The 13,848-nt window shown below is 65.3% G+C and overlaps 4 protein-coding genes across 4 annotated transcripts; 3 read left to right on the top strand and 1 right to left on the bottom strand.

The window, feature by feature from the left end:
* Positions 1-2,477: 2,477 nt before the first annotated feature.
* EMIHUDRAFT_435610 (hypothetical protein) lies at positions 2,478-3,442 on the top strand. Its single transcript, XM_005774621.1, has 3 exons — positions 2,478-2,508; positions 2,596-2,902; positions 2,997-3,442. Exons 1-3 carry the CDS (start codon positions 2,482-2,484, stop codon positions 3,302-3,304), a joined length of 642 nt encoding a protein of 213 aa, XP_005774678.1. The 5' UTR covers positions 2,478-2,481; the 3' UTR covers positions 3,305-3,442.
* Positions 3,443-3,628: 186 nt separating this feature from the next.
* EMIHUDRAFT_207431 (hypothetical protein) lies at positions 3,629-4,915 on the bottom strand (the record flags this gene model as incomplete). Its single annotated transcript, XM_005774622.1, has 2 exons — positions 3,629-4,684; positions 4,826-4,915. 2 exons carry the CDS (start codon positions 4,913-4,915, stop codon positions 3,629-3,631), a joined length of 1,146 nt encoding a protein of 381 aa, XP_005774679.1.
* A 1,335-nt stretch (positions 4,916-6,250) lies between these two features.
* On the top strand, positions 6,251-7,399 carry EMIHUDRAFT_207432 (hypothetical protein; the record flags this gene model as incomplete). Its single annotated transcript, XM_005774623.1, has 2 exons — positions 6,251-6,760; positions 6,887-7,399. 2 exons carry the CDS (start codon positions 6,251-6,253, stop codon positions 7,397-7,399), a joined length of 1,023 nt encoding a protein of 340 aa, XP_005774680.1.
* Positions 7,400-7,559: 160 nt separating this feature from the next.
* EMIHUDRAFT_65160 (hypothetical protein) lies at positions 7,560-7,882 on the top strand (the record flags this gene model as incomplete). Its single annotated transcript, XM_005774624.1, has 2 exons — positions 7,560-7,736; positions 7,778-7,882. Coding segments are annotated over 2 exons (282 nt in total), but the record flags the coding sequence as incomplete, so codon positions are not given.
* Between the last annotated feature and the right edge of the window lie 5,966 nt (positions 7,883-13,848).

Below are 13,848 nucleotides of genomic sequence, written 5' to 3' on the forward strand. Positions count from 1 at the left end.
TCTTCTACCTCCCGATGACGAGCAAGGGCCGCCGCAACGGCAACTACTGGCTCGCCGTCTTTGGCAAGTGGTCCTTCACCGACGTGCTCGTCTGCGCGACCCTCGTCGGAGTCTTCAAGCTCACCATAGACTCGACGGCTCGAGAATAGACGCGCGAGGCGGCCCGGCCGCCCGTCCCGTGCCTCACGCCTCTCGCGTCTCCACAGGCGGACAAGATCTGGCAAAAGGCGGCGCCCGACCTCAACGCGGCCTGTGTCTCCGCGTGCCAGGACGGGGCAGGTAGATGCGGAGCAAGACGCGGAGCACAGCGCCCGCTGCACTCGACCGAGCACTCTCGGCTGTACTCGGCGGTGTGTGCAGCCGCAGCCGCTCGGCGTTGCAGCCCTTTTGTGTCCGATGCTCCAGAGCCGCTGCACGATGCCGCGTCCCCGCCTCACCTCCCTCCTCCGTGCTCCAGGACTGGGTCGGAACCTCCGCCCCGGGCCCCAAGATCGACTCCGCGGTGAAGCCGTCCCTGCACATCGCCGGCACACGCCTCGCGTCTCTCGGGTCACGCCGCTCTCTCTCTCTCTCTCTCTCTCTCTCTCTCTCTCTGTGTGTGTGCAGGTCGAAGCTGCCGTCCCTCCCCTCGGCCAGTTTGGAGAGTGGCGCCGGGACCAGGAGGCAAAGCTCGACGCGCAGAGGAACGCCATGGTCGACCGGATGTTCGGAGGTGGCACCGCCGCGCCCGGCTGCCCAGGGGGGGGGGGGGGGGGGCGAAGCGCCTTGGAGACAGCAGGGCTGTGAGCAGGCGGGCTCGCCGACTCGTGCTCCTGCGACTGGCTCGACGAGTATGCGTGTCCGGGCGCGCCCCCGGGTGCCAGCGGCCACGCGCAGCCGGACGGCTCCGTCTGCTTCGAGCAGTGCTGCCCCGGCGTTGACCCGGGCGCCAAGTCGGGCTTCTTCGAGCAGCGACTGCCCGGCGCGTACCACTCCTGGCAGAGCTTCGGCGACTCGCTGGAGGTGCTCGGCGAGGAGGCGCGCCTCGCCCTCGGCCTGCCGAGCTCAACAGCGCAGCGCAGCGTCGCCGCGCAGCATTCCCGCCCGCACCGCCCCGCTCTCTGACTGCTTGCGGCCGCGCCCCCTCCCGCCCTCGCCCCCTTCTCGGCCTGACCGCCCCCCGCCCTCCCGCCGCAGCTGCAAAAGTCCCCTTCGGACCGCGCGACCGAGATGGCGAGCTCGCGTGGGGGCTGCGGCGCCCCGCCCTACAACGGTTGGTGGCTCACCGTCCATACCACCTGTCAGGCCTGCTCGAGTGGCTGCAGCCGTCTGCGCAAGGCGATCAACCAGTCGCTCACTGCCGCCGAGCACGACGTTGAGAGCAACGTGCAGGCGGCCACCCGAGCCCCAGTTATGAGTATTCTCACCAGTTATCGTTTGTGACGATGTGGCGATGACAATGATGAAGAAGAAGATGATAATGATTGTTGTTGCAACGTGCAGGCGGCCATCCAGCTCGAGGGGATGGTGGCCGTGCGTTTGCTGCAGCTCCCCCCTCTCGCCCTCTCACATCAACCTCCCCACCTTTCTTGTTTAGGTGGCCATGTACGCCTTTTGCCTCGCGGTGCTCGCCCACCGCCAAGCCCCCTTCAGCCCATCCCCTGCCAGCCCACTTTCCAGTCCGCCCACCCCCTGCCAGCCACCTCCACCCCTCGCACCGGCACCGGCCCTCTCCCGCCCCTCTCCTCCGCAGGTGATGCTCTCCCTCGTCCTCTCGATAGTCGTCGAGCGGCTCGAGGGGCGCGGACAGCCGCTCCGCAAGACGGCCGGCTGGGCGTCGTACGACTCTGGCGAGGAGGACTCGGACGGCGACCAGGCCGGGCCCGCGCTGCTAGATGCGGGACTCGCCTCTCTCTCTTCTCCAACTAGCGCTCGAGACGAGGCTTGCTCGTCAGCTGTACTCGTAGCCCGTGCATCCAGCTCTGAATCCACCGCACTCCCCGTGAGCTCCCCTGGTCGAGACGCAGGCCCGCGCTGCTCAGCCCGCCGCCCAGCCCGCCGCCTCTCAACGAGAAGGGCCCTGTCCTCCTCGACGTGGATGGCGCGCCCGCCGGGTCAGCTTCGCCGCCGTCGGACAGCGAGGCTTGGACCGAGGAACCAGACCGGTCCGAGGACCCCGACCGGCACCCGGACTCCTCCGGCAGCGTGCCGTACTCTCCGACCGGCTCGGCCGGCCTCCCCGAGGTGCAGAGCTCCCTCCGGCAGCGCGGCGCGCGCGGGCTCCAGTCTGCGAGCCGCGGCATCAGCACGGTCAAGGCCTCCTTCCGCACGTCGGTGAGGAGCCTCCAGACGTCGATGGCGAAGGACGTGCGCACGAAGCGGGAGCGGAAGCTGCGCCGGCAGATGACCGTCCTGGGCGGGGCGAGGCCGTTCCTGCTCTCGCGCGAGTGGCTGTGGCACGTGTCGCTCTGCGCTGCGACGAGCTACCTGCTCTACCTCAGCATGTTCATGTCGTGCTTCGACCGCGTGGTGAGATGCCACCAGCCGCCTCGTGCCCGCCTTACCCCACACGCCCCGCAGATGATGTCGGACTCGCCTCCGCCTCCCGCCGCGCAGGTGACCGGCTCGGTGCCCGCGCTGCTCAAGCAGAACGGCTTCGACTTTGACGAGGAGTACTCGATCTGGAGCCTCGCCGACATCATCTACGAGCTCGGCGGGCTGAACCGGCACCTGATGTACACGACGTACCTCATCTTTTGCGTCATCGGGCCGGTGACGCGCTGCAGCACGCAGCTGCTGCTACTGCTGCTGCCGCTGCCCACAAAGTGGCTCCGCGCCCTGCACGAGCTCTCCCGCAACGCCTCCATCTTTTACGCGCTCGAGGTGCTGCTCGTGGCCGTGCCGTTGCTCAACATGACGTTTGGTGCGCCCCGCCGCCCCACGCGCTCCGCCTCTTGCGCCTCTTGCGCTCCGGCTCTTGCGCCCTCGCCCGACACCCGCCGTACCCGCGCGCGCAGGCCCCGTGTCCAAGAACCTGCTCACAGTCAAGAGCCAGCCCGCGCTCTGCGTGCCGCTCGCCGAGCGCTTCGGCGAGGAGACGTGCCTCATGCTCTCCGTCAACCTCGCGAAGGGCTACTACGTCCTCTGCGTGCACGTCGCCCTCTTCCTCTACTCGGGCTTCGACGGCTCGCCGACGCACAAGTACTGCCAGCACGAGCTACACCGCTCCGACTGCCCGCCCTTCCCGTGCTGCTCCCGTGGCGGCAAGAAGGGTGGCCGGCAGGCCGAGCAGGCCTCCGGAGGGGAGGCGGCCACGTTGCACTGATCACTGATTAGGTACGTGAGGTGTCGCTGTCGAATGTGTCGCTGTCGACTCTGCGTGGACTGCCGCCCGGGAACACCGGGGCCATGGGACTGGCGCGCCCAGTGTAAAAGGGAACCCAAAAAACAAAAGCGAAAAGGCTCTTGACCGCGTCAAGCCCCGCGCGCGCTCTCTGCCCTCGAGCCTCTGGCTCTGCCCCTTGGGCTTGGGCCTTGGCGCGCGGCCATGTGCGCGCGCGACGCGGCCGCACCGCGTGTTAGGCGTTTGTGGTTTGACCTACACCCCGTAAACTGGCGCGCACACGGACACACGAAGTGGATGCAACAGCTACATTCGGAGCAAACCACCAAACCGACCCGCAGCGGACTCGCACACTAGCTTGTACTTGCGCGTCTGCGGGTGCTCCGGACCGAGCACCGCCTCCATGCGCGCGACAACCTGGCGCAGGACCGTCCGGCCAGCCACGCCAAGTGCGATCCCGATGCGGGCAGCCTGGGCCTCGATCAGCAGACTCACTGGGTGGTCTGCTCCTAAGACCTCTCGCGCCACCTCTGGCGCGTCACCCATCGCCGTCCGCGCGCGGTTGGGATGTACAGGATCGCGTCGGCAGAGCAGGTCGGCGTAGTTGCCAATCGAGCCGAGCGTGTACATGTGTCGGTCTCCGAGTGTCTCTCGAGTCCCATCTAGCGCCTCGCGATACAGCGGCTCCGCGCCGTCCAGGTCGCCCTTGTCGTCGAGCAGCATGCCGAGGCAGGCGATCGAAGCGAGCGTGTCTGGATGCCGGTCGCCGAGGGTCTCTCTGTTCCCCTTCAGCACCTCGCGATAGAGCGGCTCCGCGCCCTCGATGTCGCCCTTGTCGCACAGCAGGTGTCCGAGGCTGTTGATCGAGTGGAGCGTGCTCGGATGCCGGTCGCCGAGTGCCTCTCGCTGCCCCTCCACCGCCTCGCAAAGCAGCGCCTCCCCGCCGTCCAGGTCGCCCTTGGCCTTTAGCACCGTGCCGAGGAACTCGATCGAGGCGAGCGTGTCCGGGTGCCGGCCGCCAAACACGTCTCGCCTCGCCAGCACCGCCTCGCGGAGCAGCGCCTCCGCACCGTTCAGGTCGCCCTTGGCCCTCAGCAGCCTGCCGAGGTTGTGGATCGAGACGAGTGTGTCCGGGTGCCGGTCGCCGAGCTGATCTCGCCTCCCCCCCACCGCCTCGAGATACAGCGCCTCCGCGCCGGGCAGGTCACCCTGAACGTACAGCAACCGACCACACGAGTTTATCAGCACGGACGTCGCCCTTTCCGCCGGCGCCAGCCTCCCGAGCTCCTCCCTCGCCGACGCCACCAGCCAGCCGCGAAGCGCCTCTGACACACGCGCCGTCACGTGGCTCAGGCCCTCCGCCTCCGCTGCGGACCGAGGTGCGGACCTCCTCGCCTCACGTACGGGTCATGTTCATGTAGTCCCCACAATCGCTGTCTGTCGTGGGATCGCTTGTGTCATGTGAGAGAGTGCGTTGTGTTCTTGTTTGGTGCGGGACCCAACTTTCCGGCGCGTGGTGAGGGACCCGACGCCGACCAGGAGGACTTTGCGCTCCGAGAGTGGCTCCGGTGCTCCTTGGTTCGAAATGTGCATGAGCGATCGCGACCGCGAGGTGGTGGGGGAGGCGGCGCGGGAGCGGATCCGCCCGGTGGAGGAGGCGGGGAAGATGCTGGAATGGGACTGGGGGAGTGAGCGGCTCGCGGTTGCCGAGTCGTGCCTGCCATCCCGTGTCGCGGAAGCGAGGCGGCTAGTGGCACAGGAGCTCAAGAAAGAAGATCCTTATCAGCTGGTCGGCCGCCATTCGGGCCTCCCGGCCTGCTGCGGCGGCGCGGCCGGTCGAGGCCGGGCTCGGCCCGGCCCGCGACGGCTGGCCGCCGACGAGCGCGCTCGCGCTGCTCGTCAAAATGGCGGCGGTGGCGATTGCGGCGACGGTCGTTCAGTCGTACAGCGCTCAGGCGTCTGTCGTCTGTCGTCGCATTTCGCACACGCGCGCGCCGCGCGACCCGCGTCGCTCCGCGAGGGCATGAGCCTTCCGCGATTCGATCCCGCAGCCAAAAGCTGCTCGCTCGAACCGCGGCCGACTCTACCATCGCGGCCGCAGCTGTTGAGCTCTCCAGAAGACTGGTGCCTCATATGCTGCCTCCCTGTGGATGCTGCCGGCGAGCCTGGCGGTCCGCTGTACTACAAGGAAGTGCTGACTCGATTCTACCTCGAATTCTTCTACCCCCACGATCGGAACGCGCATGTGACAGGACCATCGGGTCCTTCAGCCACCAAAGTGAGATCACCCGAGAGCAGCTCTCTTCACGCCGGAATTTCACAGCAGAAATTTTCCGCGAATCACGATGTCAACCCTCCCCAAGTGAGGTGGATCTGGTGCTATTGTAGGGCTTGAGAGTGGCCTGCCATGTCACAGGAAGGACTATGGTTGCAGGAGAGTACCACCGGCCATCACTTAGTTGGTATAGTACCCACCTTCACCCGTCCCATGATTTCTTTTTAGTTTCCCATAAGTAGGGTAGGTAGGTAGGTAGGTAGGTAGGGGCACCGCAGGGGCCGGTCAGGTTTTTGCAGATTTCATCATGCTGGCCGCCCCAAGCAAAAAAAGAATACACCTGGCTTAGTTGCCGCTTCTCCTTCTGGGTTCCAACTTTTTCCGGGGTATGGGTATGGTTGGTAGGGTCGCGCATGCCAGCTCAAGACCATACCCCCCCGCCTGCTGGCAGACCTGCTTGGGGGTATGGTAGGGCTAGTCTTGGGCGGGCAGGACCATACCCCCTACCCCTTTGGGCCGCGACTACCATACCATACCCCGCAAAAAGTTGGAACCCTCGCTGAAGTTCTGCTGGCGCAGGCTCGACCAAAGGCTCGACCAAAGGCTCGACCAAAGGCTCGACCAAAGGCTTGACCAAAGGCTTGACCAAAGGTATGCCGTCCACCGTGAGGCTCGTGCAGCTCTCCGCCGGCGTGCTCCTCTCGCATACGCTCGTCACCATCCTCGAGGAATTCCTCTTTGCCGACGAGCGTTTTCTCCGCGACGCCGGCACCTCCTTCCTCACGCTGGTGATGTACGTCCTGACGCTGGCGACCTACTTTCCGGCCGTGCATCGCACTGGCGAGCTGTACTCGGTGGGTCGGCCAAAGGCGGCTCTGCTGGGCAGCCCTCGCGGCCGCCGGCCGCAGCCGGGGAGCTTCGCGCTCGGCATCCTGCTCGCGGTGTCAGTGGTCAACGTGGGCTCTTCAACGCTCACCAAGGCGGCGCTCGCCTACATCGACGTGCCCACGCAGACGGTGCTCAAGTCGGCCAAGCTGCTGCCGGTGATGCTCGGCTCGGTTGTGATTGTTCGCCGCCGCTTCACGCCGGCAGAGTGGCTCGCCGCCTCGATGCTGGTGTCGGGCATCGTGCTCTTCACGACCGCCAACCGTGGTCAGACCGAGGTGGCGGGCGGCGCGGCGGGACAGCCTAGATGCGGGCGTCAGATCTGCGTTTTCCAACCACTCGAGACGACACGTGCATGGCAGTCTTATTCGAAGCCCCTGACTTTCCTGCTCTCGTGCACCTAGGCGGGGCAGCCTCCGCCAGCCCCGCGCCGCGGACGGGGCGAGTCTGCCGACGAGTTCGACAAGACGTCGCTCGGCGCGTCGTGCATCGTCGTGGCGCTGCTGTGCGACGCGCTCCTCGGCAACATGCAGCAGCGCGTGCTGCAGGGCGGCACGAGCGTCGAGATGCTCGTCTTTTGCCAGGCCGGCTTTGGCACCCTCGCCATGGGGCTGGTGGCCGGCGCGAGCGACAAGCTGGGGCCGGGCGTAGCGATGATGCGGGCCGACCACCGCGTCGCCGGCGCCATCCTGCTCTGGGCGGTCGCCATCACCGTCGGCGTCACGCTGGTGATGCGGCTCGTCGGCGAGTTCTCCGCGGTGACCGCCGTCGCGGTCACCACGGTCCGGAAGGCGGCCACCCTCGCCGCCTCCTACATCCTCTTCCCGAAGCCGCTCGGCTGGGGGCACGTGGGCGGCGCGGCGCTAGTTTTCGGCTCCGCGTTTGTGAAGCACGCGCTCGGGAGGAGGAAGGCGTGACGACTCGAGCAGCCGCGCTCTCTTGTGTCTTGTGACCGTTTGTACGCGTAATGTTCGCAGTCCTTCTCCTATTCTCGCTTCAACCTTCGTGCCGAGAAAAGTTCGCGAAATATTAATTCTTTTCTGTGGCGGCCCAGCCAGCCCAGGAAAAAGTGCAGGGATGTGTCGCGCCCCATCCTACTACGAAGTCCTCGGCGTGCGCTCCAACGCCAGCGAGGACGAGCTGAAGCGGGCCTACCGCAGGCTGGCGCTCAAGCACCATCCCGACCGACACCCCGGCGAAGAGCGCGGCGAGCACGAGGCGGATATATGCGGCACCGAGACTGCACCCGGCCATGTTCCGCTGCACATGCACGTTGCCCCTGTCCGCAGGCGAAGTTCAAGCAGGTCAACACCGCGTACGAGGTGCTAGCGGACAGCAAGACTCGCGCGCAGTACGACAAGTTTGGCCCCTCGCTCGGCGAGGACATCGACGAGGACGACGCGGTGCACGTGCCTCCTGCAGTGGTGCGAGAGGCGATGCGCGAGGCGATGATGTACCTGCAGGAGCAGCTGGCGGGGGCGTACCTCGGCGCCGCACCGGGCGGCGAGCCCGCGCGCCCCTTCCGCCGGCACTACTCTGCCCCGCAGAGCCGGGTCGGCTGCGTGGAGTGCGCGCTCTTCGGCGTGGCGCAACTACTCCCGGCGCTGCTGCTGCTGCCCCTCGTCTTCGCGCCGCCGGCACAGCCGCCCGCCGCGCTCCTCGACGCCAAGCCCTTCTTCTCCTTTGCTCCCAGCGGCAACCACACCATGCAGAGAGCGGCGCCGCTCGGCTGCGCAGACTTGGACGCCGACGAGATGCCTCCAAGCGAGCCTCGCGCCGCCCGTCCCGCGCCTCCGACGCGGCGCGGCCTCACCCCGTGCCCCGCCCCGCGCCTCGGTCCGACAGGAGAGGCCGAGGACCCGCGGCTCGCTCGCGCCAGGCAGATGCTGCGCGCCGCGCAAGAGGCGGAGGACAGAGAGAAGGAGGAGGAGGAGGAGGAGGAGAAGCAGCGGGCAGTGGAGAAGGAGAATGCAGACACGCAGGCGGGATCGCGCGGCGGCAAGCCAGCAGGAGGGCCGCGGCGGCTCGAGCCCGTTGCCTTTTACGTCGAGAGAGAGGCGTGCGGCGCCACGTAGCGATGGGTAGTCACGGGCAGCACGACGCGCCTCCCTACAGCTGCCTCGCCTCTCTCCTCCCCACTGCTGCCTCTCTCCTCCCTGCCGCTCCGGTGGCCTTTGAGACAACACAGCTGGAAATGACTTTGTGTTTCCCAGGTTGCGGCGGCGCTCGAGGCGGACGCGGCGCTCTCGGATCGGGTCGAGGGCATCGTGCTCGCGACGGCGCTGCGGGACGCGCGGGCCGGTTGCGGCGCAGAGCGGCAGCGCCTCTCGCGCCTTACAGAGGCCTCCACACACACACGCACGGACGCACACACACGCGCGCGCACACCACGCACACGCACACACACACGCATACACACACGCACACACACGCACACGCACACACACACACACACGGCCCCAGCGCTCTCAATGCCGCGGGGCTCCTGTCTGCCGACACGGAGGCCCGAGGGAGAATAGCCTGGCCCTTGCTAGCGTGTGGAGATCTTCACCTCACCTCACCTCGCCCTAGGCCGCCCTTCTTAAGCCAAAGGGCGAGGCGAGGCAGGCGGCGATGAGTTTGGCGCGCGCGTACGAGGCGGGATCGATGGCGCAGTGCGCGCGCGCCGCGCAGCTCGCGCGGGCAACGGAGAGGGGGCGCGCCGACCGCCAACGCTGCGCCATTGGGAGCTGAGGCGCGGGTTCACTTTTCGATGTTCCCGGCCCGCGCAACCGTGGCGCACACGTGAGGTGCGAGTGAAACCACCAGTGTTTTGAATGACACCGACATCACACAAGCCTCAAGGCGGGTAGCGAAAGCGCGTTGTGTAAATAAATAAAACGGACATCTCTACTGTGACAGCGCGTTGTGTGCAAGAACATACCTCACTCGATAAGTACATAAAATGATCGGGCCGGAAAACACGTAACACGCTGACGCCAGGCACACGCACGTACATGTTCACAGCACACCCTCGCAAGCTAAGCTCGGCGCACTCGTCAGTCTACAGTCTCTCAGACGGAGAGGACTCTCTCTCACGCGCGTGTGCGCTCTCAAATACACCACACTCAAGACAAATATGACAAGGATAAGATTCCGTGTAGTCCTGTCACTGGACCTGTCCTGACCCTGTGCTTGCAGTGGTTCCAGCAGTTGTGGCGGAAGAGTCGGCTACTGAGTGTCTAGGCGAGGGACGCTTCAGCGAGGTTGGCTGCCGCAGCATCGCCTCTTGCGTCTCTCCGCGCTCCCCCCCCTCCCCCTCCCCCACCGGGTAAGGCGGAGGCCCTCCCTGCTGCACCTTTGCCTCATCGTCCTGGCTGTGCGAGGGCACACACGCAAAGAGGACTTTGCCGTCGAACTCGGGAACCGCTGAGAACGTCTTGATCGGAGTCTCGCTGCGCTGGCTCATAGGCACGTGCACCACATTGGGCGCGGTGGCGGTGTGGTCTAGCTGGAACGGGGTGGGGCTCTGCCTCTCTCCTGAGCGCGGCGGAGCAGGGGCACCGCCTGGCTCGCGCAAGAGGGAGCTACGGCTGGGACTCGAGGAGAGGGAGTGGCAAGGCGAGACGCGGCCGGTGCGTGGCGAGTCGTCGTCCGACTCCTCGGCCCGCTGACGCACGCTCCCCGTGCTGCGCGCCCGTGGCAGCCGCTGCCTTGGGCGAGGAGAGCCGGAGGGTGACGACGAGGTCGACTGGCCTGTCTGCTCATCCGCCACCTGCACGCGAGAGGGATGGAGGTTGGTCGCGCCCACGAGCGTGCACTGCGCTTTGGCGCGCGGCTCCGCACCCTGCGGAGCCCGCACCGCTGCTCCTGCAGCAGCCTGTTTGTCTCTTGCATCGACTCGATTGTCATGAAGTTGAGGTGCACTTGCCGCAACATCTCGGACATCTTTACCGTGTCTTCCGCCATGGCCGCGCGTCGCAGCCAATGCAGCACCAGCACCAAGGGCGCTGCAGTGCTGCAGGTTGGAGTGTGGTCCAGCAGTCCGACGGGGGTATCCGGGGGCGCGGTGGGGCAAGCGCTTCATCAACAAACGTGGCCGGCTAAAAGACGAGGTTCGATAGTGGATGCACCCCTGGGGAAAGCGACAATCCCCCCCGGTTTGGGGAAAGCGAACAATCCTAGTGAGGAGCGAGTCCTTTTTCCAGTGTATGTAGCTCTTACGTACGTACGTGTTTTTTGTGTATGGTAAATTCTGGCCGCATCCCTCCCCTGTCCTCTCGACTGCTTCCCTCTTTTACATACATATAAGGGCTACGCGAGTAGATGGGACGGGAGGACTGTGTGTGTGTGTTCTATGTTTGTCGGTGCTCGTGGCTCTTACGCCGACTACTGCCCCCCCCGCGGTGGTGCGGGTGCGGCGACTGCGGGTTCCGCGCCGGCCGCAAACCCGCCGCTCCCCCACGTACGTTGCCAGCCAGGCGATTGATTGCCAACTTCGCCGCCGCGGCCGGTGCTGGCGCGGAAGACGGCGGCAATCCGCGCGTGTCGACCTCCCCTCCTCGGTGCCGTGCGTGGGAGCTCTCGCAGGACATGTTCAACGATACGCTCAAGCCGGTTAAAGCTGTTAGGTTGGGTTAGCTAGGATGAAACCGGACGTCAGAAGCACGATGACATGTACCACACCCCCGCAAAATCCGAACCCTTCGCGAATTTGCTCGGCGGCGCCAACGTGCGGTGCGGCGCGAGCTTATTTTAACGACGACGCACTGATGCTCGAGGAGCACTGCACCGGGCCCTGCGCCGATCAGGTGAGCAAGCTCTCCGCGGAGGTGTTCGGCCCGCCTACAGGAGCCCTCGGTGAAGGCACCTTTGCCGCCGCCTCGCAAGCACCACCTTGGATACACCCTGGTGGCCCGACGGTCCCAGGTGCGCAGCCGCTGCGCGATGGTGCCGACGGACGTGAGGCGGTCACAGGCGGCGAGCCGCCCATCTGGAGAGAGTACGAGGGGACGTGGGAATGCACCTGGATCAGCGGTGACCAGGACAGCTTCCTCGCCTCACAGGGCGTGCCGTGGTTCACTCGCATCGGATTTCAGGCTCTCGGCTCGGGCGTGGGCACCGGGATGACGATCCGCCTCGTCGGCGACGGCAGCGCCTGGGTCGTGCACTTCTGGCTCCCCGGCCTTCCTGATTACGGAGAGAGCTTCACCGGCGCCTTCGCGACGGCTTACGTGTTTCTCCTTGGCTTCGATGGCCGGCTGCGAAAGTCGGACCTACCGATGATCGGTCGGCACTCCACCGTCGGCGCGTACGAGAGGAGTGGTCCAATGTATGCCGTGCGGCTCGACAATGGAGGCTACCTGACCACAAGGCACGAGCTGGTCGACGGCGGCACCGGCATCATTGCGCATGGGGCGTGGATCGCGGACGGCCACCCGCTCACGGCCACGACGTCCTTCTTTCGCCGGGTCGGCGCCGCTCGCAACGGCTCGACCCCGGCCTCCTCGGCACGCGGATGGGATGCCGCCGCCGGCTCGGCAGCCGCGACAGCCGCGAATGCGCACCCTCTCCTGGTGGCGGCGGCGGCCGTGGGTACACTTGCGCTCGGTGCCCTCTGCCTCGGCCGGCGTCGGCCATCGTCGACTGCTCGCGCGGCAACGAGGGGCCAAAGACGGCTGGTCTAGGTTCGCCAATGGGCCGGTGAATGGTAACAACTAACATCATCGAATTAGGGACCGTACGTTCAGGCGCGTATGAGAGAGAGAGAGAGAGAGATCTTTCTCTCTTCGCGTATGTGCGAGAGCCGCGGAGTCGTTCAACACCATCGACGCATGCATGCTCGAGCCGTCCAAGAGTGCGTTCGGGTAAGGGGTATGCGAAGCCGCGTTGTATTAGCGAGAATTGTTTTTAGCATCCCCTGCAGTTGTGCACTTTTTTCGCACTTGGCACATCGTCATCGACATGGCGCGGTGGCATCTGAGGGAGGGTGTAGGGGATGTAGAGTGTAGAGCGCTGTAGAGCTGTAGAGATGTCATGAGAGGATGTAGAGCGCTCTGGAGCGCTGTAGAGCTGTAGAGCTCTACATCCGCCGCGGGACGATGCGGGTGCGTTGTAGAGCGATGTAGAGGCGCTCTATACAACGAGACGGCCTAGAGAACACAACCCCCTCTCTCTTTTCTCCCAGTAAGCTAAAAGTACGTACAGCGAGAGAGAGAAAGCTAAAAGTACGTACAACGAGAGAGAGGAGACGTACAACGTGAAATCTCTAGTACAACAAACTCGACATCATAAGCGGCGAACATGAGGCGCGTTGCACTTGCCAGTGCTGCCCTGGCCTTCTGTGTGCCCGCCCAATGGGTGGCAGTTGCCTCTGCTGCTGTGGCATGCCTCACGGCTGCGACTGGCCGGCGCCTCGCTCGGCTCGGCGTAGCGATCGTAGCCAGCGCAACTCGCCTGGACTCAACGCTCAGGCCAGGAGCTCCCGCACGCGCTGGCGCGAGTCATGGCGCATGCAACGCGTCTGAATGCTCGCCTCGCCTCGCGCAAATGCGACCGTCCTCGCAGCCGACAGTCCACCGCCTGCTAAAGAAGCACAGCGACGAATGCGGCACCGGCGACGCATGGCAGGCTGGTCATGACGCAGTTATAGGGTGTTGTGTGCCGTCAGAGTGACTCTCTGTGTGTCAGGGATAGTCAGGGCCGTCCATCAGAGCTCCAGTAAGCTCGGAGACACCCCATTAGTGCGGCTCGACCTCTTTGAGTCACTGCCTTCCCGGCGGGTTGGCTGTAGAGCCTCTACAACAAACTCTACAGCAAAATCGCGCTCTACATCGCTCTACATCGGACTCACATCGTCACGCGGCGGATGTAGAGCTCTACAGCTCTACAGCGCTCCAGAGCGCTCTACATCTCTACAGCTCTACAGCGCTCTACACTCTACATCCGCTACACCCTCCCTCTCAGGGTGTTAGTTATCCTGTTTAGCTCGTCGTTTACGTTTTTGCCCGCTCCGCCCCCCCAGGAGCGCACGCTGGCGCGAGATTTCTTCGACTTGCAGGAGGATCCTCATGCCTCCAGCGGTCCCCACGCCAACGCGTCCGGGGGGTCACCACCTGTGGGGATTGACCCGAACTCCCCTGGCGGTGCGTCATATGACTGCAGTGATTTTGAGGAGGAGGATGAGTCCGATGGCAGTGCGACTTGAGGAGTTATTATACTCTTAGTACCAAGCCGAGGAGGAGGAAAGTTGAGACAGGTCCGAAGACCAGTGGGAAGTCATATAATACGTGGGTTTGGCCGGCAGCAGGGATGGGAGGACGGCACGCCGCCACCACACAGGGATTCACGTAAAGGAGCTGAGTGCAGAGTGGACAGAAAAGAAAGA

Source organism: Emiliania huxleyi (genome assembly GCF_000372725.1).
Source record: "Emiliania huxleyi CCMP1516 unplaced genomic scaffold EMIHUscaffold_31, whole genome shotgun sequence".
NCBI classification, from domain to species: Eukaryota; Haptophyta; order Isochrysidales; family Noelaerhabdaceae; genus Emiliania; species Emiliania huxleyi.